This window comes from Lycorma delicatula, chromosome 8 (assembly GCF_047948215.1).
Source record: "Lycorma delicatula isolate Av1 chromosome 8, ASM4794821v1, whole genome shotgun sequence".
Taxonomy (NCBI): domain Eukaryota; kingdom Metazoa; phylum Arthropoda; class Insecta; order Hemiptera; family Fulgoridae; genus Lycorma; species Lycorma delicatula.
In genome coordinates this window covers 71,719,140-71,746,432 of record NC_134462.1, presented here as the reverse complement: position 1 = coordinate 71,746,432, position 27,293 = coordinate 71,719,140, and the positions used below count along the sequence as shown (strand labels likewise).

Genomic DNA, 27,293 nt, shown 5'->3' with positions numbered 1-27,293 from the left:
GTCTATCAGTTTCACACCTGCAATCACAAAGACTGCCTGCTGTGAAATAGTACGGTAACTACCTGTAACAATATTAAACTGAACTCTTAATCACATATCCCGATAATCTTTATTCTAGCCTATCTGCTCAAACTGGTGCCGCTTGTAGCATAATAGCCTTGCAAACACCTTTATAAAGGATGTACATGGTCTTAAACTTAAGGCCCCAATCAGGATTGACCATACGTCAAATACTGAACAAGGCATTGCAAGCCTTCTCCTTAACATATTGAAGGTGCTTCATAAATTGCAGTTTCTCATAAAAAAAAAAACACCTGAGGTGCTTTTGAACCTGAACATACGTTATATGCTGGCCTGCCACTGAAACACAGACTCACTGCCAAACGGCCTTTGAGAAGCATCATCATAGTGTTTTCCAGGCTAAAGGTAATCTTGTGTTGATGATCCCACCAAGCATCCTGCAAATGCTTGAGTGGCTCGGAGTTCAACCTCCCTTTAACCAGCAGGAGCCCATTATCAGCATAAGCCACAAATGCAACATCCGCTGGGCAAGCTCAGCCGCAGAGAGAATCAAACTCCATCACCCACAATAAACGACCCAACATGCTGCCTTGGGGACATCCCTTGGACAGTATCTTGCCAACCTCATGACAGCCCTTGTGGAGCAGCACATCCTGATGACTGAAGTAACTTTGCATAACTTGCAATTCACTTACAGTACATTCTCTTTTTTGGAGTTGGTAATTAGCAGAAGGCCATAATAAATTATTAAATGCACCAGAAATATCCAGGAAAATTCCCATCGCATATTCTGTCTCACTGATTGTTACCGAACTCATCACATGAAGTACATCGTCTTCAGTTCCCTTTTCAGGACAAAACCCGTACTGATTCTCTTCAACAATCGAGGTTAACCTCTCATTTACATGCAGATACAGAATCTTTTCCAACACCTTACCAATAACGGGAAGCAATGACAAAGGCCTGTATAAAGAAGTAATATCAGGATCCTTGTTGCCACCTTTAAACAACAATTTTACAATCCATTTTTCTTTCAAAACACAGGGAAATAACCACCAAACAAAAATTTATTAAAAATTTGTGTGACAACTCTCACACTCACTCCAACTGAGTGAACAAGAAGCTCCGTTATTCCATCAAAGCCTGTGGCCTTGCCTCTACCTAAATTATAGATAACTTGACATAAGGACACTGAACCCCTGTGAAACTGAGCGACCTCTTGCTGCACCCATATATGGTATGTGGTCCCTCCAGTTTTACTATCAGGTAGTAAATTGTCTAGTAATTTGTGTAAAATTTCAGAAGTATCTGAAATTATACTAAACCTGGTTGAGAGAGCAGACAGAAAAACTTCCTTTTATTGTTTGTGTCCTAAGACCCTATATACTACGCCTCAGGGATCCCTGTTCTTCTACTCATAAACAAAGGGAATGCCAGCAGTCCCGACTTTATGAAAGTAATGAGATCTCAGATTTCTGTATTCAGCAAAAAGGGCTGCCTGTCATTTTTGAACACACACATATTGAGAAGCTCTCTGCAAATGACAAGCAGCCCTCTTCATGCCTGACAGTTCCCTATTCCACCATCATTCAATTCTCTCTCAACTGGAACTTTGGGGAACACTCAGCGGCATCAATAAAGCCACCGACAAACCAACTGCCGGATATTCCAAATCCAAGACATCCAGACTCCGATCCTGGTCGAAAGAAAATCAACAAATTTATTTCAGTCCACAGGCCAGTGCAGGAAACAACTCTGCTGAACCGGAATGTTACATTGGTAGCGCTCACTCAAACACCAGCAATTTCATAGACATCAATCAATGATCTCTTGAGTAATCAACTACCTTCCAATTACAAACATTGGCAAAACCTACCAACAGTAACATTGATGTTCATTCCACCAAACAATCGACGCCCATCTGTCATACCTACTACATAGGTGGGCAACTAACCAGGAATATTTTATATCTGGATATATCATAGATATGCTGGACAGGGAAGTGTATTACTTCCTTACCCAAATCCTCTCGGAACATGGTGAGTTTGGATTCTATCTGTTCAGATTTGGCAGAAGGGCCACTCCGACCTGTGTCTATTGTGAAAAAGATGCGCCGAAGCATGTGTTCTTTCAATGTAGAAAGTGGAAGGGGGTTAGACAACTTCAGGGACTGAGCTGGATACCCCTGACATGGTGGGATACATTCTCTGTTGTGGTTGGAGGCAGTGCAATGAAGTTACGACACTGGCCTCATGCATACTGGAGACCAAAGAGAGAGTAGCACTCTTTGGAATGTGGAAAAGTAGATAAGAGTTGATCCTCAGAATGGAGATTCCAACTCTGCCAGGATAGGAGCTGCCTTAATAAATATATAATATATTTATTAATAATTACCATTTAAGATATTTTGAGTAGGTCATATATTATTTTTATGTATTTTATATGGTATTGTGAAATGGGTAGAGTGCAGAGGAGTAGTTAGTTATCATTATCGGTAAAGTACAATTGTATGTTTTCCTTGCTAAGATTTTTTGACTAGTATTTCTGTGTGTAGCATAAGTACTAATTTGTAACTTGATGTATTAGTAAATATAGTGTTTTGCTTGCACCAATATCAATTTTTATTATCTATGGTCAAACTCTGTAGTGTAACTTTGTAACTGGATTCTTATACATTTTGTATTTTATGTTTAAATGTACTAGTATTTATAGGTGATTTTATAATAATGTGTAATATGTATAGCCATCTTGTAGTCATGATTAACTGAAGTTACGTATTCAGTAACACTTATTTGCATTTGTACTTAACCTGTAACTCAATGTATTAATAAATATTGCGCTTTGAGAGTATGAATAACAATTTTATTGTCCATGATCAAACTGTGTAGAGCAATTGTGTAACTGGTAATTTAGTAATTATATGTAACTGGTACTATGATGTGTAATTATAGATTGTGTTTTTTGTATACATTGTAATTTTTAATGTGTTGTATTTGATATTATGGGTTGTAAAAAAAAATTATGAAATGTCCCGATGAGAAGGGACAGGGAGGCAGGCAGCCCCCTTGCCTAGGATGCCTTGGCTCGCCGACATGCAAGAGTGGGGGAGTTGGGGTGCTTCTGATGATGGCATGTGGGACCCTCAAGATTTGAGAGGACGTGATGAAGGTAAAGGACATGTGAAATGCATGTCTGAAAAGTACTAGGATAGGGCCGGGAAGAGCAGCCCTCATCAGGAGAGGCATTTCAGCTACACAGAAGTCTGAATGTCTCAATTATTCAGGGGGGACCCCGATGGGTGACCACATGAGGAGCCAAGTTAGGGTGGGGCAGTCTGCTGCCACGACACTTGGTAGCAATCAAGGTAATGCTTAACAGCTGTACCAGTTGCTCCTGGAGTGTTTAAAAAGGAAAAAAAGATCATGCTGGGCTAAAAAGACCTCTATTAATTCACTGCCATCATCCCACTATGCCAAAAGAATGACTTAGCATTCACATCCGCACCTATAAGGATTGGAGCAGTGCCAGAGAATTTTAGGATTTTATCCCAGACCTCAAGATGACGATCAGCAGGATCTCTATACTGGAAATATGAACTAGCAACATAGAGATTCAAGTTCTGAATATTCAGACAGACAACATGATGATTATTTGAGAGCTGTTGAATAAAAACACAATCAAGTACCCTTCTGTACAAAATAGTGGACTTGCTTTCAGAACCACAATAGATCTCTTCAAACGAGAAAAACCTGGCAGATCACCGAAACAATATTTGGATGCTATAACAAAACAACATCCAATCCTCTACGTAATCCAATCTCTGAAACTCAATCTGAGCAATGGAAGTATCCTGTGCATTTGATCAAATCTAATCATTTAACTAAATAGAATTATAGTACATATCGAGAGCTCTCTGATAACACCCACAATATTTACTGTCCACAGAGTGATTATGATCCTTCCAAAGACATTTGCAATTAACACATGTCGGTCCCTCCAACTTCTTTGGACACAACTCATGCATGTGTTCTTCATCACCACAATGAGTGCAAACTGCAGGATGTTTACAGAACTTAGCCCTGTGACCAAACCTGCAGCACTTAAAACAGCGCTGAACATAGACATATTCCTTGACCTTACATGAAGAGAAGTCTACAAAAAACCTGCCCACAACAGTGAAGCTGTTGAAAAGTTTAGGACTGATCTTGAAAATCCCATGGTAGTGCTGCGCCTCATACCTACCCAATTTAAATAATAATCAACACTCAAAGAGTTGAATGTGGCCTCATCCATCTGACTATTTTGATCCCTAATGAGCCATTAATTCTTCCTCAGACAGCTGCCAATCTATGGCATAGACAAATAACTTTAGGACACGACTTTAGGGTTGACTTTCCGACTAAAGAAGTCAGAGATGACTTGCACAGTTTCTTTGTCATCAGCAATGATGACTAACCCTTTTTCGTTTCTCTAATATTACGAATTCTCAGGTTCTGCCTCTTTCTTTTATCGAAGGACAACCTGAAACTCATCCATCCCCTTAGTTGTTTTAATAATTAACCCCTCCTTTAGGTTGACGAACACTACTGCTGCTTATGGGACAGATTAGCCTCACGCCTCTCTTTCAACACCTGTGTGTACTGTTTACACTGAGGCAACCCCTGCTATGGAACCATGAGGGGTGCAAATTATCTCCTGTGCAACCTCTCTCACCTCAGGCTTAATAGTCAATTTTTCATAGCCTTGAGCCAACGGCCTGATCTTAGGGAGAATCTTACCTCACACATTAGCCTTAGTACTCCTTGGGTTTTCCAAAAACAGAATTAAAAAGTTTTACTTCTCTTCAAACACCCGTGCTAACGAGACTGAACCTCCAACCCTCCCAATACTTTTAGAAAACTTCTCAATCATTAATTCACCTTTATTCTTTTCAGCCCATGAAGAACCAGACTCCTCATCCCCAGAAGAGGATGAAGAGTCGTCGAGCCTATCCTCAATAGTTTCAACTCACGAGGTTTAGTCTGCTTGGACTTACCCTGGGTTTTTCTTTCAGTTAAAGACATTTCTGAAATCACAAACGCAACAGCCAATGGGGTGAAACACCTAAACAAAATAACTACAAGTAGAAACAAAATAAACAAAGACTGCAACCAATAAGAAAAAGTGTAAACAAACTGGTTGCTAAATGATTGCTAATAAACAACAACTTATAATAAATACCAAAATAAATAATAAATTAAGCGATTTGAATTAAAGTAAATATTTATGACTTTAATATAACTTAATACTAAACTGTCCAAGTCAGTCCCAGTCACAAAAATGCCAAACAAACTACTACTTATACAGCTGGCCTAGATAACCATAAAGGCTACCCATACGACCAAAAAATCACAAATAAATAATATATTTATACCAATCACTTAAAAACTACACAAAAACAAAATCCAATCCCTTACTAATGTATCCTGTTTGGATACTTTTTCAAAAACAAACAAAGAAAACCCAATTATAAATACATTTTCAGCACCTACACTAACTCAACCACCCTAGTTCGTGTTGAGTGTTAAACTATACTGTATGATCTCATCTTGACCCCAAGGAGAAGACACCCACCTTGTGATGGATCTGACCACCATGCCATCCTCTCCATACCTAGCCCTTAGGGGCTTTACTGGAGGTCATCTTCAATAACCTCAAGACATATTTCAGTCTGACCACTGTCAAGATGCCACTGATGCGAATGCCACAAGTGACATTCACATCGGTGTACATTGCCTAACATGGAGACTAATCCTAAACTCATTTATCAATCTCAAATGAGATCACATCGATTGAGCTGCATGACTAACTCGAGAGAAGAATGAACTCAACGCATAACACCAACAACTAGATACACATGAAATCACAATAATAAAATGCTAATCAAAACAACAAAGTAATAAATCAAAAGAAATAAAACCTACAAACATTACAAGACACTAATGAGAAAACAAGAAAAATCAAAGCATTCAAAGACAACAATACAACTAAACACGAAATAATAAACAACAAAACACAAACACAATAACAAAACTAACTAAACCATAACAAGAAGACAAGTAGCCAAACAAAGTAATAAAATTACAACAAAATAACAAAACTATAAGTATTCATACCAGAGAACAACACCCACAAAAATAGCAAAACTAGGAAAATCGCAAAGCAAGAAGCACGGATAGCAACACAAACATGAGCAGAATGATAACACACAAAAACAGAAACCCAAATATGAACAGAACATAAATGTAAAAGAACTTTGAACTGCCCGTACAATCACAGAGATCTATGTATCAATCTTGTTACACAACACCTTCCATGCACGCCTATATACAGTACATTCATCAGACCTAGTTATGAGACACAGGCTTCCCAACATGAGAACAATTAACACAATTAGGAGAACCACCTGCTTTCCTAATTGGAGTCTTTCAAATAATGTCCCTCCTTTCTGCAGTAGGAACACAGGAAGCACTACCTCACTAATCCTTAATATTACAAGACCCGCAATCTACAAATAACTTACCTTTCCCTAGAAAAACAGCATGTAACTGCTTGTCACATTCAACTATAAGATGTACATTACTTCTGTCCCTGTTCAAAAAACTTGAAACATACTGGAACTATACTTGAAACATACTATATGATCTGCAGAAATCAATTATATCAAGCGATGTCTCAGTAAGGACAACAACACTGAAGTCAGAACTCCCGAGACATGCAAAAAACTTAGCCAATTTAGTTCTCAAGCCACTAGGCATTTTGATATGAGTGTTAACCCAGTCATTATGATTCAATGAAAGCCATAATCTGCTGACAAACTGTCATTTAAAATATTACTTAATGAACCAAAGAATGGGGCACCTTCAGGCCATAGATCTGGGTTATTAACTTCGTAAATTCCAAAATCACTTTATGGTACAAGAAAGAATTAAAATTTTATAATTCATCAGAATTTGTCTGCAAACCATATACATTCTGATAAGAGATTTTTAATTCTGTTTGCAATGCCACTGGCTATTTTACCTTCCTTCAGTCCACCTTCCTTTGTGAGCATCCTATTAGTATAGTCCAAAGAACGTTTCTTTACCTGTGACACAGCATTATTGATTTTAAGCCTCCTGTAAAAAGGGCTGACCAAAGCTCTTTAAATTTAATATCTACTGCACTAAGATAGTACTATGTGTAAGGAACAATATTCAATTAAATATACCATTAAATACACACAGTATGTCTGAAAAGTTCCTGAAATAAATTAAATAAAAATACAGATTTAAAGATAAAATAATTTACTCACAACAGCCCAACATTCAACCTTTCTCTAGTTGTACAATCGTTGCAGCACCAGTAGAGCCTGTCAAATGCTTTGGAGAAATCACTTTGTGGGATTGCCTTTAACTGCTTGGTACAAAACCTTTGCATGGCTGGAATGTCATCGAAAAAGTGACCTTTCATCTTCAACTTGAGTTTCGGAAATAGAAAATACTCTGCTGGAGCAAAGTCGGGTGGGATAAGATGGTGTTTTGATTTGTAGCGTAATAATGTGTTAAAAATTGTTGTCATGTGTGTCTGAGCATTGTTATGCAAGTTTCCAACTGCCCGGATCCTGGTATTTGGGTAGGATTCAACGAATGCAATGTATCACGCATTTCATTACTTCCAAATAGAATTTAGAATTCACAGTTTGACCAGTTGGGATCAATTCACAATGAATCAAGCCCTTTGAGTTGAAGAATGCAATCAACATTGTTTTCACTCTTGATTTCTGCTGCCTGACTTTCACCCGTCTTTGTGCTCCAGGACTCAACCAAGCAGCGAATTGACACTTCATTAGTGGATCATATATGAAGCACCAACTTTCATCCCCAGTTACAATTGTGTGCAAAAAATTCAAATTGCTATCGGCAGTTTCAACAAAGACTCGAGTGCAAGAAAGATGCACCTGTTTTGGTTCTTAGGTCAAGAAGTGTGAAACGAAACAAGAGCACACCTTTTGGTGGTTCATTTTTTCTGTTAGATTGTACGTACCACATATTTACTGATGTTTAGCTCGTCTGCTATGGATCGAAGGGTAAGTTAGGTTGTTTGAGCAAGAGCTCAAACATCTTCACAAACACTTTCACAATATTTTTGTCGTGAACAGTGTTGATGGCCTCCCGCTTCGTTCATCATCATCGAACAACTCTCTACCGCCTTTTAACTACTTCCAAGTGTATGTTGTAGTACGAGATGCAGCTTCAACACCAAATGCTTGCTGTATCATAGAATAAGTTTCAACAAAAAATTTTTGAAGACAAACACAAAGTTTTATTGTGCTTCTTTGTTCCATGTTGCAAGATTGCACAAGATCACATGAACACAACGTATGTGGTCGAATGTAACTCGAGACTGGAGTGATGACGTGATGAAATTTTGTACACACTCATCAGACATCGTACTACATAGTTCCTTGATTGTCCGAGAGATGGCATTACTTGCAATGACTACAGAAATTTAGTTCGGGAACTTTTCAAACCTACTGTCTATAATAGGGGTAATGAAATGTGACTAAATAAATTTGTAAAAATGTACAATTAATTACAAAGGTATTACTACTACTAAACATAAAAACTACTATAAACATAAAATAGTAGTCAATAATAAACAGATAAATCTTAAGGGAAATTTGGACAGACATTAGACAACACATGGATAAGTAAGTTTATAAATTTCAACAGAACTAAGTTAATTGAATTTAAGCCATCTTACTAAGGGCCAATGTTTTTTTTCTTCAGAAATTATTAAACATTAATAACTATGATAATATTATAATTTTATAGCAACGATTACAGCAGTTTTTGATTTAGAAAAAACCATTTTCAATATTTTGAAAAATTCCTTTTTTCCTCCCACAGAAGTAGATCAGGTTTTTATTAGTTAAGGATTAGATTCCAGGGAGAGATTGACTACAATAAGTCAAAGAAAAAACAATGATACATTTAGTTAGTAATAATATTTGGTTTCCAGAGACTGCAGCGACATAAATCTACTCTAAGTAGATTTACTCATAAGTTTCTATTCTATCTACGCAGAGTACTACCAACTAGTTAGAAATGTCTTCATACCAAATCTATGTAATCTTAATATTTAATGATACATACTTTGATGGCAGATTAGATGTCCCTGGTTTCATAAATAAAGATGATTTTGTTACCCCTTTTGATGCTTTTGTATCTGTTACTCCCAACTGCTCATCAAGCAACAATTCAAATTCAATCAATAATTCATCCCTGAACTGAAATGATAGGAGAAAAATATTAAAACAAAAATTATGATGCAAAATTATGTTTTTCACAAGCCAAAGTAAATTTGATAAAAACAAATTTTTATAAATAATTACAGTTAAGGTTTTGAACCCTTTTGCAAATTCACTATGATGTTACTCTTGATTACATTCTAATACGTCCTATTCAAAAGAACTGTAAACAACATAAAATAAACACAACCAAATAAGTGCATTCTTAGTACAAAAGCTAAAACAATATCACACTTCATCATGTGTGCCTCCAAAAAACAAACAAGTTCAGTTTCTTATCTTTAGTTCCAGCTATTGTTATAGACAGTTTTCATTCATATCTTCATGTTTTTTCAGTATAGTGTGTTATATTGTGTTTTCTTCTAATATATGACTTCCATATTAATATAGGTATGATGTGATTTGTTTTTATAAAGCCACCAGTAGAGTTTGTTTGGATTCAAAGACATTTGATGTTGTCTGTATTCAGGTTATGGTTAAAACATTTACACATGAAAGAGTATAACTGTTTGGGCTACACACTGAGGTGACTGTCAACATCTCTTCTTGTAAAATTTTCATAAACTGTGTGCCACTTTTTCTGAGATTTTATGTAATTCATCAATAAGCTTATGACATTAACAGTGATTTTTACTTGAGTTGGGTTACATTACTAAATCCCGTAACAGTTCCATTACTGTTTTTATTAGATGATGAATCATAACATAGTCATAATCATAACATTTAAGAGGTTCTTAGATGTATAACACATTACTGGGTCAGTGACAGAAATTTCCTATATGTTTTAACTTATACATTACATTGTTATACATCCATTTACTAATATACATTTACCATACGTTCCAAACTCATATCGGTCACATGGCAATTAAAATATCAATTCATTTTCAAGATATTAACACAATGATGAGATCATCAATCACCAGCTTGGTAACAAAATATTTTCTATAACTGCCCTAAAACCTAAGGTTTACACCTAACATACACTTCCATGGCTCCATCAAATTGTAATGAACCAAAAAGCCATATTAAATGAATAATGTAAAGTAGTGTTCAGAACAATTATGTTTAACTGACAAATTACACACAAAAAATAAACCATAGATCACAAAATAATACAATCCAAAAAAAAGGGCATAATTCTATCTTAGTAATTAATAGCCAGTAAAACAATAATTTAGGAACATAAACTACTAGTCATTCAAAAATAACAATGTTAAATATTTTAAAATAGACATAACAAACATCAAATAAGACAAATGTCTTATTTAAGCCTAGGCTGAGAAGAAGGAACTGCACACAAGCAAACCATCAATAAATAATTTTACAACATGCAGATTCTTATTACCTCATAAATCTCACTTGAACAAAAGTAGAAAAAACACAGGGAAATTTGACAAATTACTTATATACACAATAAACATTCTTCAATAATAGTTCCAACATAATCACACTTCTGACAAATAAATTTAACACAAAAAAATTCAGATATCCCACCTCTTTCAATCTATAATATGACCGAGAACTAGGAAATACTTTTTTTTTTTAAATCATGCAACCCTATTTTTTAGCACTTTTTTTTTAAATAATGTAAAATTCAATATTTACCTTATATACAACTAACTTAAATTTAATGTTATTGTTTCTTCAATATTTTCTAATTCTCTCAAAACAAAATATTCTATGCAATTTATACTGCTTAAATATGTAACTTAAATAACTAAGTAACTTAAGTTAACTTAAATAATTTTTTAGTAAAAAAATTATTTAAGTTAACTTAATTTAAGTTAACTTAATTTTTTTTAATTACTAATACTAAAAAAAAATTACTCGTGTTTATTAAATGAAACATTTATCATCCAATCATTACCTTGCACAAGAAAGAGAAAAGAATATATGATACATGTACACAGTCACTAATAAAATCATTATAATACACAATACTGTCGCACTTCACTAAAGCAAAAAATCAAACTACACAAAAAACCTGCCAAACCACAACTCAATACATACTAAATATATCTTGAAAGAATATAAACAACAGCAAATCAGAAAATGTAACATGTTCTTTAGTAAGCTTGTTTAATAATTTTTTCTTTATGTGTGAAAGAAGTATTTTGTTTTAATAAAACATTTGTGAATTAGAGTTTTGGAAAGGAAATTAGGATATGAAGTATTGTATAGAAACAAGTGATTGTGAAATATAAAAATAAAATAAGTTGCAGAATAAAGCCTTGTATTTAATATAGCCGCGACACATTATTAGTGCTGTGGCCAATTACTTACGTTACTGCAACAACATTTTCCAATAACAAAGTTAATATCCCTATATTTATAATACAATAAATTTTACAATATCATACTAAATTAATACTACCATTATATCCCTAATCTACCAGGCCAAGTATACTAGATATAAGAAAAAAAAAGTCAAACATCAAAGATGTTATATTACACTGGCATTGGTTATTTATTCTTATATAGTGGGGAAAAATACATGAAGAGAGTTAAAAAAATTCAAGAAATTGATTTTTTACTTTTTTCTGCTCCCCACCTACAAAATTACTTTCAAAAAAATTTTCTGATTGTCTGTTTACTATGTTGAATGAAAGAAATTAAACAAATTTCACAGTAAAATCCAATGAAAAGTTATCTTAATATCTTGTTTGTGAGTAGGGGTGAGTTATGATGAAATTTTATTTAATATTATAAAAAGTTTAAATAAAACGTAAAAAAGCTTTAAAAAGTCAAAAAATTGGTATTTTTAAACTAAAATTGGCTCCACTAACTCCAATATAACTACTTTTATACATAAGTAATTTTTTTGCACTATTATGATGCTTAGTAAGAGAGGTTTTTTGATTTTTGGGGAAGGGGAATTTTGGGCAAAATAAAAAAAAAAAATGGTAAAATAAGAATGCATGCATATACTAACTTTACAATAGTAGGGTTATGTTTGAAAATTTTGAGCAAATTGGCCTCAAAAAATCCCCTTACCCCTTGAGATATACCCCAAAATTTTACCAACAAACTGCCCCATATACAGGAATCTATGCAAAATTGGTTTATTCAATCAGAAGTTGTTAAGCTTCAAACACGCCAACACACAAATTTAAATAAATATTTCCCCCATTTTTCTTTTGTTTTTGGGGTCCTTGGGTCATGAAAAACATGGAAAAATAAAAAAAAACCACCTCATTTTCTGACTGATTACCATATTTTCCTTTTTGTAGCATAGCTTTAGAGCTATTATGCCAGGGACGTAACAGCGTATGGTCTGTATACCATAGACAGTAGTTCTGCCTTATCCAAGTCATAATTTTAGCATTATTAATTATGCATATAAATACGGCATATAAAATAACAGTACTGCATAAAATTTGATGGGATAAGGACACTTACATTGATTACTACAGACATCAGACAAAATGGAATGCAGTGCTAACACAGTACCTTGGTTACACCAAAGTGACCTGGCTGGCGGAGTCAGCAGCAGGAGCCGACCCAGTGTGGGATTGCTTGGAAACAACCTGATGCCAACCTGACACTGTGGGACTCTGGGTGCCACCACTGCCGTGGGCAACCAACTGCCGCTGAGGGGAAGCCCAGTCTGATTTCAATGGACGAGCTGCAACTCCCTGACTTTGTAAGAGACCAGCTTCTGGACTCAACAGCTCTTCTCAGGGCCAACACAAAAATCACCACAATCAGGGCCATCACCACAAGGCTATAAATTACAAGCCGTCGAAGCTATTTGACAACAGGCCTTCTCAGGGCTACCATAAGGTTATTAATTACAACGAGCTGTCGAAACCAATTGATGACAAAAATGGTCCTTTTCAGGACTACCATAAACTCATAAGTGCCACGTGCCGTCAAAGCAATTTGGCAACAGTACATTGTTTATAATGACATAGCTTATTATAACTTATTATTCCTACTGCAATGGAATAATTTATCATCTATAATGACGAACAGAAGTGACTCATCAGTAACGTAGAATATCTACAACGCAGCTACAGAAATATTTTGATGGTTCTTTTTTTTACATATGTACTGTAATTTTTTTTAAACTTCTTCATGTACCAGATTACTGTAAATTGAAGCAGTCATATTCAATTGTTATTAATCTTTTGCTGTGAGTGTATCATATCGTGCGAGTACAATATTTTTATATAACTTGTGCAATTCATTCAATGGTGATTTAATTACAACTTTGCAAAAAACATTCACGATAAAGGAAAAGGCACACATCAACTTGGCAAAAAACATTCACGATAAAGGAAAAGGCACACATTATTAGGAGGTTAGAGAATGGCGAAAGTAATAAGGGCATTGTGTAAGATTTAGGTATATGTCAATCGACAATATCGATGATGGAAAAACCGTGAAAAACTTTGAAACAAATTCTGTGAAATCAAAAAAATTACTTCCTAGTCATCATGATGTAAACCAAGCACTGTTAAAATGATTTAAATACCAGAATACTAGTAACATCTCTATTAACGGCCCTATATTGCAAGCTAAGGCAAATGATTCTTGAAAAATTCAAAAATTAAATTATTTCTCAAATTTGGAAATTTCTGAATTAAATTATTATTACTGCATTACAATACTCGTATAGATGGCATATTAAAGTAGTACCACTAAACTACCTAAACATCGGTTATTGTAACTGTTACAATGACCTAAAATCGTCGGTCCCTTGGAGGTCACTATAAATGATATTTACTGTGTGTGTATATATATATATATTTCCTTCTATGCCAAAAATATTCCTGTCTATTAGTAATATATACCATATACCTTAAATACCATTGCAAATTACAAAATGGCAGCCATGTTTATTTTTCAATCTATTATATCTCCATAAATATTAGATTTATCAAAATTTATGTTATTTGCTAAAATACTAAGCCTTTTGTTTTAAACAAAATGACATTTTATTTTTTTTTAAATCGGTTAACAAATAGTCGAGTTACAAGAGAAAATTGATGTGGTAATTTTGTGTCATTAGGTCTATTATCGAGAGAAAATTATTACTTAATTATTACATACTTAATTTACAATACTAGAGTTTACAATAAATAAAAACAATATTTCAACAAATTGAACGTAAAGTGGAGGACATGAAACAGACACATAATTACATCAATTTTCTGCCATAACTGAAATTCAAAACATTTCATAATAGATTTTCAAAAATAAAACTTCATTTTGTTGAAAATTAAAAACTTAACATTTTAGTAAATAAAATAAATTTTGATAAAATGAATATTTATGGAGATATAACGGATTGAAAAATAAACATGACCGCCATTTTGTAATTTGCAAAGGTATTTAAGTCCTGATTCTTTGGTAATTTTAAAACTTAAACCAAATTTTAAACCAAATATTAATGTGATTTGTCTATCCGAACTTGAGATATACATTTTTATACAAAAATAACAAACTGGAGGATGGGGAGAACGAAAGAGAAATTGCCATTTTTCTCAAGGATATTTTTGCTTAGTTTTTACAAGGAGAATCCATAAAAGTATAGCCAGCCCCCATTTTAGAAATACCCTGTATGTTGTGTGTGTGTGCACATATATATATATATAAAAAGGATAGACAAAATACGGCACACATCAAAAGCAGGCTGGCACAAGTAAGGACAAATACGCTAAATATACAGCTAAGAATTGGTGGGAGAGGGGAAATCTTGAAAATATTTCTATGATGGTCAACAGTTTATGTTAGTGAACTTTAGATAAGATAAATAGGAAAAAAAGAGTGAGGTTTTAAAATGTATTACAAGAGGAAGTAAAAAATTAGGTGGGTCGATAAAGTTCATAAAAATGAATTTCTACTCACGGCAAAATCATGTGGAGATAAAGTATATTGGATGGCTGTATTTAAAGATATCCTATCCAAGTTTAGTTTATTGGTAATAGAAGGAAAACAAAAAAAGGTAAAACAATGGAAGGACAAGATTTAAATAAATAATAAAATAAAATTAAGGATATAGCATGTTGTAAATATGTTCAGGTTTAAAGTTCAGCAAAGAACAAAAGAAAACAGAGAAGAATAGTGCTAAGCACACATTACATATATTATTAAACAACATACCTGTTCCATATAGTTCTTGAACCAGAGTGGTACTTCCGTTTCATCCTTAAATAAACACTTACATTTTTCACTTCTCAATTTTGTTAAACCATGTTTTACAGTCTTTAATTTTCTATGCACATCCTCTCTAGTATCTTTATTTTTTTCTAATGGTTTTGATTTTTCCACTTTAGAAAAATAATCTTTGCCTGCTTTTGATTTCCGAGCTAATTCATCAATATTTTTTTCTACTTCATCAATACCTTGTTGAAATTTTAAGTCCCTATTAACAGTTTTAATAATTGAAGAAGCTGCTTTACTTTCTTTAGGTACAATTGGTGGTGGTAAACCTAATTCACAGCTCATCTTTCTCTGCTTTTGTTTATCCTCATTAACACTATCAGATACTTCCAGTTTACATATATCTTTTTCAGATTTTTTTATTACACAAGTCATTGTCTGGCGATGATATCTGTTCATAGCGTATGCAATCTGTAACATATAAACGCACATACATGAATATCTACAGAAATTTCCAGTTCTTCTTTCTCATATAGATTACAAAAATGTTGTCATTAGCATCCTGGATACTGAAGGAATACAATAATAACATAAGTATGTAAAAATAAAATGAATTTATTTTACATCTGTTTTATTACAAATGAAACTCCTGATGGAAAAGGTTTTTTTTATGTTCAACTGTAAAATTATCTGACTAGGCATTTTAAATTATTTTATACACTAATCTAAATTGAAACTAAAAAATTCAAGTTTCTAAATTATCACACGCTTCTAAATTGAAACTTGATAATATAAGTTACATCATCAAAACTTACTGTAAAAGTTATTCTGATTTTTAAGAAAATATCACCTAATTCAAGAGGGATAACAAAAAATTGAATAAAAAATAATATACTGGAGAAAAAAGATCCACAAGCATTGAATTAATATTATTTTTTTCTTGTTACTTCTTTTATCAGTATAACTACTTAATTATTAATGAAATCATTGTCACTAAAGAATTCGTATTCATACAAAGGATACATAGGATCGCTGGCTCTCCACCAACTCTTGAGTTGAAAAAATCAAAGTAAGTTAGCAAACAATTAACCGGAATATTCAACTACTATTTAACAAAACTACATGCTTCTACTGATTTGTTTTATAAATATTTTATAATACCATGTTTTGTTATTATCCACATTTTCCTATATCTACAAAACTTACACCTTTGACAATTTAGCTAACATAACAAACTTTGTGGGTTTCCAGATTCCCCACTCTGGAACTTTTCTTCAGTTTTGTTTACTCCTCAGATGCCTGTTCCATTATTATCAAACACATTTAATAAAATTATTGTAAACAAATAACTTCTGCACATTTCAATAATAAAGATTATGTGCATGACTGGCAATAATTTTTATAAAAAATCAAAAAAAATCACTTACATGTAATGCTTCCCTAAATTCCTCATCACATTCAATTGGTATCTGTAACAGAATTTTATTTTTAAGAACATTATTTGATTTTGTATTAATTAATGCTAATAAACATACAATTAAACTAAACACAGACTCCTGAAGTGTCCAGATATATACAAATTACAAAAAAAAATTATGTGATTTACACAATATGTAACCAATTAATAAGTGGAAATTCAGTACTTCAAAGAATTAAAAATTATGCAAACATAACAAATAAAACTAAATCTATTTATATCATAAGAATGTTGGATCAAATAGAATAAGAAAAGAAATTTATTTCACGTAAACAGATTTCAGATCTAATTTAATAATTTAACTAATTTTAATAATTTACAATGTACAATTCAAAAACATTGATAAAATATTTGACATTTATGATGATGACAAACTTATTTTTGTATCTTGCATAACCAGAATCATCTGGAATTTCACTATACTCTGCAGGACACTAAGAGCAGTTATAATCCAATGACTAATTAAAATAGTCAGACATAAAAAAAATAAATACAGGAGAAATTATTTAACACAGAAAAGTGTAATATTATTGGACATTTTAATAAGATAACCTCTGCAAATGCAACACAACACTTGACCTTTTTTACAGCATCATGAAGCAAACAAAAAATCTGATAAATTAACATTATCTACCATAAAATAGTTATATGCAGGCTGGATCACAAAACCTAGTATATCACACTGATAGCAAAAGTCAAAAACCTTACCATCAGTTAATGCAATGAGTGACAAATGGCAATTCTCATAATTTTTAAAATACCATACTGGTCAGATATGCTCTAGATATTTTGACTCAAACAGTAAACACTTAAAGAAAATATTTAAAAAAATTTGCCAAGTATTTAATTAAAGAATTACAAAGCCGCAGTTGTTCAAAAACATTTTTTAAAGATTTTACGCGATTTCAAAAAACAAATGGAACTATAAAAACAATTAGACATGGCATACAGTTAAGTGTACATGCTAATTTGTGGTGATGAATAACTTTTTCTTTATTTTTTTTCTTAATGATATCATATAAGCTAGTGCGTGGGATATCGAAATGGAAATTAGTATGTGAAAAATCCACGCCTGACTGGGATTTGAACCTAGTATTTATTTATTTATTGTTTAAATAAAAGGTGATAATTTCCATTCAATACAAAAATTAACTTTTTATAACACTAAGTTGTGAACAGTAAGGTATGCTTTGCTAGCAGGAAAGTATATAATATTACACCTTAAACTTGCAGGTTGCTTTCTCGGTTTTGTAGCGTATTACTTACATGTTCATGTAAGTAATCCTTCTTCTTATCTTACTTCATACTTGATATTATATAATTTAAGAATTTAAACTGAAAAGACCAAGATAACAACTATGTAAACTATGACACTGAGAAGGTCAGGGGATATAGGATAACAACTACATATACTACAATAAATTGATGAGAAATTTACTTTAACATAAATTTACTTTTTGCTGGTAAACATAGCAAACTTGGTGGGCCTATCATCACTCACCAAGCTGCAACTGGATAAAGTTCAGCACTGCTAGTTCCTATTTAGTATATTATTGATCAAATAAATGAGCAACGCAATGTGTAAAGTTTCCTCCAAGTTTCAGTACCACTAAACCATTACTTGAAATCATTTGGGCAGAACTAAAAACCTGATGCCAAAATATGAAGGCAATTGCAGAGACAAAAAACCTAATAGAGAATGTGAAGTTGGGAAAGAAGGAAAACCAGAAAAAACTAAGGATCTTTTGATAGGATTGAAGAGAGGAATTTATTTTAAAACTGCCTAACTCTAGCAAAAGTCTGTTCAATTGTGATAATACTGTACATGGTACTGAAGAAACTTATCATAAAGGTAGGTTGGTATGATTCTTTTAGGGTTAATGCAGGCAAATCTTAACAATGAAGAATTCAGTATTCATAAATAGAATTTAAAAAACCAAACAGAAAGGATTCTCTTTTAAGGAAATTCAACTTCTGTCAAAAATTCTGCAGAAACATGCCCATTTACCATTTGTAAATGTGCTGTATAAGAATGCATACAATCATAATGAATACATTCTTATACAAATGACTTGTAGATTTGTCAACTCTTTTTCTCAATTAGTCTGCCTTCCTTGTACTAATACAGTGTATGAGCACCGAATGCATTTTTATATTCTAAAAAATCAATTCTTTTTTTGTTTATAAGAAGCGTAATCAGCTTTATTTTTTCACAACTTAAAATCTTGCTTTAGTGCAAAATATCTAAACTTAATTTTTTTTTTTTTTTTAATTATATTGGATAAACATTGACTTAAACTAATTTTTTTTATCCTATTAAAACACATAAAGTTATAAACAATAACTTTTAAAGCGTAAAAGTATACAAAAAAAAAAATGAAAACCAATTATTCAACTCGAATAAACAAGAATTTAATAAAAATAATTCAACAAATTTCTAAAAAAAACCTTTAATAAAAATTAACAAAATATAATCCCCCAAGCTTTCAACTACAAGATGAAAATGATAGTTCACAGCAGTAGAGAAAAATGTAAAACATTAGCCATGTATTTAAAAAAAAATGTAAAAAAAAATTTAAGTTCAGAATCAACAATACCAACAAAGACGACTCTAAAGAAATCAGACTCTATCCTACATATCAGAAAAATCCAAAAATTACAATCAAAACTTAAAACATAAGCTTCAGGTGAAAATCTAATAGTAGGAAGAACTTTGGAAAAAATCCAATACCAATGCTAAACATTCACTAGTTAATATCTTCAAAGAAATATGGAAAAAAAATTATTAATACTAAAAGAATGAAAAACAACTTTAATACATCCATTATAAAAAGAAAGGCTCAAAAACAGACCCAAATAATTAAAGGGGAATTTAATTTACTAAATTAAAATTCTTAATAAAAAAGATGATGCATTCATCATGCACACATAGGGATATCTTGTTCCTCTCTCCGTTTGATGAATGATCACATGGTTGCTGATCTACTTGGCATTTTGCAGCTGACAGCTCAAAGCAACACATCGCAATAAAATTAACAATTTATGAAATTTACTACTGTACAACCTGCATAATCCTGGTCAGGTTTTCCACACTCTTTTCTAAACGTAAATAAAAATAAATTTACCAGATACTGTATCTTAAAATTAATAAAGTAAATAACTTTTATTAATTCATTACTTTAAATCAACTCTTTGATTGAACTCCTTATCATTCATTATCAAGAATATATTTTATAGACAACGTGTTCATTGCAAAATGTTGTTTGGTAAATATTTTCACTTAAAAATTAGGCTACGCAAACATATGGACGTGTTTTTTTGTTATTTATAAACTGTTGAATTAATATTTATAACTGTTGAACAATGAAATATAAACAAAAAAACAATGAAATGTTTTTCTATTCAAATTGTAAATAAATAATTTGACTGCAGTAACTTTATACTGGCAGTCCTGAAAGAGGATGGTGTCATTGACTGTAGTTGAGCTATCTACAAAAATTAATAATAAAACTTGGTTTTTTATGGTAACGATGTCAGTCACAATGAAAATTGCTAATTGAGTGGCCAGATATTGCAATGTAGAGGATACGTTATTTACAGTATACAGGAGATGCATTATTTGCATCTTCTATAGATGCAATTATATAAAATGCGGTTATTTGCAATATGCAGATTGTATTGTGTGTGTAGAATATATTCAAATATAGAAAAGATGGTTGGAACAGTCTATTTAGATGAAACCTACATCCAAGAGGGACATTCTGATGAAAAATGTTGGCCGTTAGGTGAGGAACTGAGCATCCTTAAAAAAATTGGCAAAGGCAATAGGCTAATTATTGTTCACGCTGGTGGAGAGCAAGGCTTTGTAAATGGAGCGTCATAAATATTTAAAGCTGAATTTTCATAATCTATGCAAGTGGTTGAGACAAAGTCTTTTACTGTTATTGGAATCTTTATCAGTAATTGCAACAGATAACACCAGCTACCATTCGACTGAGAAATGCAAAAAACCAACTTCTGCACTGCTTAAAGATGACATAGCAAAACAGCTGGACAATCATAATCTCACTTATAGTAAATCATGGACAAAAGCACACCTTTTTGCAAGTAGTGAATTATTTTAAGTGGGGAAAAAACATTCATCCTGGATGAAATTATTCATGACTATGGCCACATGTCTCTAAGCCTATCACCATACCAACCAGATCTAAATCCAATTGAGTTGATTTGGGCTGCAATTAAAAAACAAGTGGTTGAGCAAAAATTAATCTGCCTTCAGGAAAAAAAAAAACATTCTGTCAGAAACTCTTTCAGACTTATGGCACAGAAAATTGGAAATTTGTTAAGTATTACTTCAAAGGATGAGATGAAATGGTAATTGTATAATGTGTATAAATGCCATGCCTGCCCAGGATTTGCACCCAGGACCACCAATATGCTAGGACTTGTGCTATGGAGACCAACAATAAAAATATTATGAATTATTGTAAACTTGCAAATAAAACATAAGAAATATACGTATGTTTTGACTTTAAAAAAGCACATGAATCCATAGACAGAACTTCTCCAACATTAACACTAAAAGAATTAAGCATAAACAAGTACAATCAAGACTACCTTAACAGACACATTCTAAAGTAAAATTTATGGGAGAATTATCAGAACCAGTTCTAAATCAAAACTGCAGTTAGACAAGGTGATGGATTATCATCACTTTTATTCAATTGCACCCTAGAAAAAGTAGTCTGAGAGTGGAACCAAATCTAGAAGAAAATAATGGGATTTTAAAATAGGAACAGAAGGACTAAAATATGCTATGTAAAATAGGCTCTTAAAAATTGGTCTGAAGCAGAAATACATATTATAGATGTGTAATTCTTTAATCTGTATTTCTGCTTCAGACCAATTTTTAGTCAGCAATTTTAACAGTCAGCTAAAATAGGACTCAATATGTTTGAAAAAGCTAGAATACTAACAAACATTAAAAACTCACTAAAAATGTTGGAAATAATAATCAGAGAATTGAAGGAATAAAACACAAGTAAATGGATCAGCTGGAATGCATTAGAAAGGAGAATAATACAACACAAACTGATATTTTTTGTTCTAAAAGATATGAAACTAGCATTTCAATTAACCAAAAACACATAAAACAAAGTCACTATCATGGAACATAAAGATTAGACAATCTAAAACAGTAATAAAATCCTATAAACAAACCAATAAAGGAATTCTAGATAGTTTACAAAAAATATTTTAAAAAATAATGAGGAAAATATTAGACCCAAGTTTTTAAATAAAGTGATGAAATTAATCCCCCAATAATATCTACCTAAATCTTAAAATTGAATAACTCTCAGATACCATGAGAAAAAGGAGAATCGGTCTCCAGAGTCATATCTGTAGAATGTATAATAAGACTTACAAAGCAAATATTTGAATTATTCAAAAATAGAAAACTAAGGAGCAAATTGTTCCAAAATCTAAGAAGACCTAAATCAATTAAATATCACAGATGAAATTAAAAATAGAACCTACTTCAAATAAATACTAAAAGAACTTTTAGTCCAAGAAAAACCAAAATCCAAAGGGGTGAAAGTTTCAGAAGAAAGGAGTAAAGTAAACTTAGAAAGAATATCAGGTTAAACTGAAACCAGTCACAAAAAATGATTGATCCAACATATCCCAAAGTGTGTAATTTGAAAAATAAAGCAGTGTATTTACATATTTTATTACAAATTACATTTTTCTGAGCTAGCTTTAACTCGTGTTAAACCTCTTTAGAGACATATCACTGGTGTTCAAGTTAGGTTTTTAAAGGATCCTTTTGTTTTAGTGATGTATTTAAAAAGTGTGTATGATAACTGCTTGTTCAAATACAACGTAATTTTTATATTATCTTGAATTGCTCAAGTATGTCACGTTTCCATTTTTGGCTGTTAAATAAGATTTTTTATGCTCAGAGCAAATTGGACACAGCTTTTTATAACTAAATAAAGCATAGAAAAGCACTACACCACTCCAGCAATGAATACCACTTTTGCAAACTATCTCATTAAAACAAACAAGAAGATTATAAACAACAAAGACGGTTAAGTGAGTCACAACTGAGTAACTCAAATAAAACTGGCATTATAACTGAACAAACATCATTTAAATCACATATTCTTTAAGCACATCACAAATGACAAACAGGTTTCAAAATCCAATTTGGACATTAGTATTCTCAAAAAAAAAAGCTTAATGGTAGTGTTTTTATAACATTTCCCGTTTTAAAAGTGCATAGTAACTAAATTCAACAATATATTAAGAATTTTAAAATACTGAATGTCATTGTTTTGAAAATTAAAAAACCACTTCTTTTCAGAATGCCATGATTCTTCATAAATGTTTTTGGGAGGAAAATGAAGGAAATATAGAATATTAAGGGATGAAGAAGTGCTAACTTTCATACTAAATGCATTGAACAGATTCAAATTTATTTAATTATTTATTTATCAAAGTCTAACTGAAAGTTTTTTTTCTTTTTGTATATATTTAAAATGCTCACTCTATATGTTAAAATATATATTATTTACATATTTTACTACTGGCAAGTTGTCACGTCTAAGAATTACTAAGTACAACAGATGTTTCATCCCAATCCTGACAAATTAGGTTTAAAATTTGTAATCTTTCAACTTTAATTATCCCATATCCGCAAACATGAATTGACAAAACCAAAATGTATATGTTTAATCAAATGATTAGTTACATATGTTAAGGAAGAAACATTATTCTAAAAAATACCATAATTTTTTTTTAATAACAGTGTCATGTACGTACAAACTCAAATTTCAGCTACCCAGCTAAATAATAATTTGCTCAATTAAACAGTAATTGTCATAAATATAATAATCCAGTCAACAATAATTTTAATCATATAATTTTTAAAAATAAATTATACTTTTTGTTTTACATATAACACATTCTGCAAAACTATTATTAACAGCACTCTTAATATAAATTTATGAAATGTAAATAAACTGTCAATATTACAAATAAAATTTTTATATTACGTATTTTAATGAATTAAGGCAGTAGTTTCCAATCTTTTTTGACCGACAACATACTTGGGATACCACAACAATCCTGTAATATTACTAATAAAATGTAACATCTTAATATATTATCTTACATTGTGACAATACTATAACATCTTATTCTTAACATCAGACATCCAGTATATATAGAAAGATGTTAACAAGCAAGCAGGTAGATTCTTCTAAATATCAGCAGCAAGTAGAGTGGCATCAGAAAAAGACAAAGTTAAGTGCTTATAAAATCTACCTATCTACACCAGAAGTTGGATTAAAAAAATATATATTATTGTTACTTTTAAAAGCTCACCACTACAATTCATGTGAAGTTTGCACTAGGTGTGTTCCACAGAGTTTGTCAACACATAGCCTTATGGTCGACATGCCAACATGCAAATCATCTTCAAGATGTACCAGTATATTGTTCTGTTTAGATTTCACTATTTTCATTGTAGTTTAGTGCTGATTCACATACATATGATGTAGAAAACAACAGTAAAACATATAGATGTTTTGTAGAGAGGCTAAAAGAACCATAGGCCCTCTTTTGGATTGTGGGATTTTTGTTTTTCATTTTGTATAAGCTGATTTTGAAAACTTTCACTCAGTATGGCAACAATAAGCATCGTTGCAGGTTTCATCATCAATCAAAATTAACAGAATGAAGAAAAATTAAAGTTAGTATTGCTGTATGTACTGACTGGTACAGTCTGTCTCAAAATAAATTTTACTGAATCAAGGGTTTCATGGCAAGTACAAACCATATTATATAGGAACTTTCTGAATGGCATAAAATTTAGTTTTAAATTCTAAAATTTTGTCACACCCCACAAGACTGAGTGCCACACCATTTGGGAACCATTGGATCAAGGTATAATTTTTCTTATTTGCTAAGTAGTAGTGTGTTAATTTATATGAACTCACACTTTTTTGAGTATATTATTTTCTTATACTTTTCAATATGGCCTATTCTATAAAACCAGGCATAAAATTTTCATGAGCACAGAAATGTTGTACAATGGGTTTTGATTTTATAGAAAATTACTTTATAATCAAAACCCATTTTTTCAAAGAATTTTCAAAAAATAAATAAGTACTTTATTGCTAAAGTTGTTTCTTTCCTCAGCCTTACCATCAATGGGTTTTGTTCAATTAGAACAAACAGCTGCTATTATTCAAATTTAATTCAAAGTTGCTGAAGATTTCCAGACTTTCAGAATCCCACATGATAAATGTATAATCAACTTAAATAAATTTCACTCTAAACATTAAATTTAACATCTATTATGAAATGTTTAACGAACTTTCAATCCTTTGTGTATATTAAATCCCAAGGAAATTCTTTCAGATATTTTATTCTTTCAGGTATTTTGCAATTTACATATCTAATAAATTTAAGGTCAAATTACAAACAAATGCTACCTAATAATATTCACTACTGGTCTCATCAATAAAAAAAAAAAATCAATCATAATTAAAGAAAATGAAAAAAAATTTACCTCATCACCATCATCATCTAAATAAACAATCTTCACATCATCATCATCACAAATCTTCTTAAGTGACTTCTGCAACACAATTCACATTTCATTAATATTAAATATGAATAAGATTGCAACATACAAATGTAATTCGCAATGATAAAATGCTGAACCTGGTTATAATGATAATTCGAGTAAAAAAAAATTATTAATAGATGAACAAACAAACAAGATTTACGATATCGTAATAAGTAAAATATTCAACATACCATTACTTCTAACTGTATTCCAGAATAGTGCAAATTGTGCAATACAATTAGTTAAGTTAAATCTAAGGTTTATACTGTTGTGATCTTCACAAAAGTATAATAACTAATCACAACAATATCGACATTTTATAAGTCACAAGCAAAATAATTATCAAATGTACTTATCAATACGCAATTAAAAACGGATCGGTTTTTTTATAATTTTTAAAACATGAAATTTATACTTTAAAAGTTTACTTTATACCTAATTCATAATTCGTCATAATAAATACACAAAAAAGTACTAGTACCCAAAACTTACCAATTCAGCCAAAAATTTAGTGTAATTTTTGTTCTCATCGCTCCATCCGTCATATTGCGAATTCCACAAATCCCAATGGTGTACTGACAGATTTTGATAATCACCTCTTTCCTTAACATGTCTTGCATCTATAACATTTATTCTAATTTCAAAGTTATCCATAGTTCTGGAAACATTCACAGTTAGGAAATGAAAAACCTGAATTACGTTAACGAACGCAGACAATAACCACTACAGTACAATCTACCGTTGTCAACTCAGTTTACTACAACGAGTATAAAACAATATCTATACTTTCGTATATGCGTATTACATGAATTTAAACGAAATACATGTATCTGCAATTTTAACTTAAATTATCAAAATTACTTTTACTTATTAAAACTGATGTCGTATAAATTAGTTTAGATTTATGAATTTAATGTATTAACACTGTTATGTTTTAATATAAACATGTTAAGCATAAATTTATACCACCTAGCGTAAATTAGTTTAGCTCATTCTAAAAAAAACAGTTTAGCTCCTACTAAAATGTTTTATTCTTATTTAATTTGGCACAAAATTAAATTAAAGCTCAAAAAGTTAAATACAGTAAGTTTTTTTATAAAATGCTGTTAAAGTTCCTTACCTAATTGTCACTTTTTAAGCGCCAAAATTTCAATTATTTTAATTTTTCATTAAATAACGAATTTAAGATAAAATTATTATCGGAAAACAACTGGCTGGTTCAAGATTCAGATCGTAGTGTGTGTGATGGATTTATTAATTATATTTCTGTTTAATAACAGCAAATTAAAATTTTTTAATGGCATTTTGTTGTTGGGTTTTAAATTAAGTAGTATGTTCAGGATAGATTCAGTCATAGTCTGAACTAGAGTAATAATATAAAGTGACTCAACAGTCACTAATACAGCTTCAACAGTAATTGTAGTAACAAGTTGTTGTATTCTTACATTATAATGTAAGAATGCTATCCGCTGTGATGTGAGTGATAATGCCTTTCATCAAGAGGTCCCTGATTAGAATTCTCGTAAGGCAATTTTTACATGCAACAAACTTGCCATTTATCTCATGCATTGAAGCAATACCTAACGGTGGTCATGGAGGATAAAAAAAGTATGAAAAGTAAGTGAATAGTATTTAGAAAAAGTTTGATCCATAATCATTGCCATTCACTCATCAGCTGTTTTATAAATCCTAGACAATGTAGTAATTTAGTTCTA

At 31.6% G+C, this 27,293-nt stretch overlaps 1 protein-coding gene across 2 annotated transcripts in view; it reads right to left on the bottom strand.

Moving 5' to 3' along the window:
- Positions 1-26,345, bottom strand: part of LOC142329073 (uncharacterized) — a 48,208-nt gene extending 21,863 nt beyond the window's left edge. For both annotated transcript variants that reach the window (XM_075373374.1, XM_075373375.1), the window contains exons 1-5: positions 26,071-26,345; positions 25,519-25,587; positions 16,891-16,932; positions 15,464-15,934; positions 9,198-9,331 (exon numbers count right to left, since the gene is read on the bottom strand). In XM_075373374.1, the coding sequence (XP_075229489.1) occupies positions 9,198-9,331; positions 15,464-15,934; positions 16,891-16,932; positions 25,519-25,587; positions 26,071-26,232 (878 nt within the window). In that variant the 5' untranslated portion in view covers positions 26,233-26,345. The remainder of the gene's footprint in view (positions 1-9,197; positions 9,332-15,463; positions 15,935-16,890; positions 16,933-25,518; positions 25,588-26,070) is intronic.
- Between the last annotated feature and the right edge of the window lie 948 nt (positions 26,346-27,293).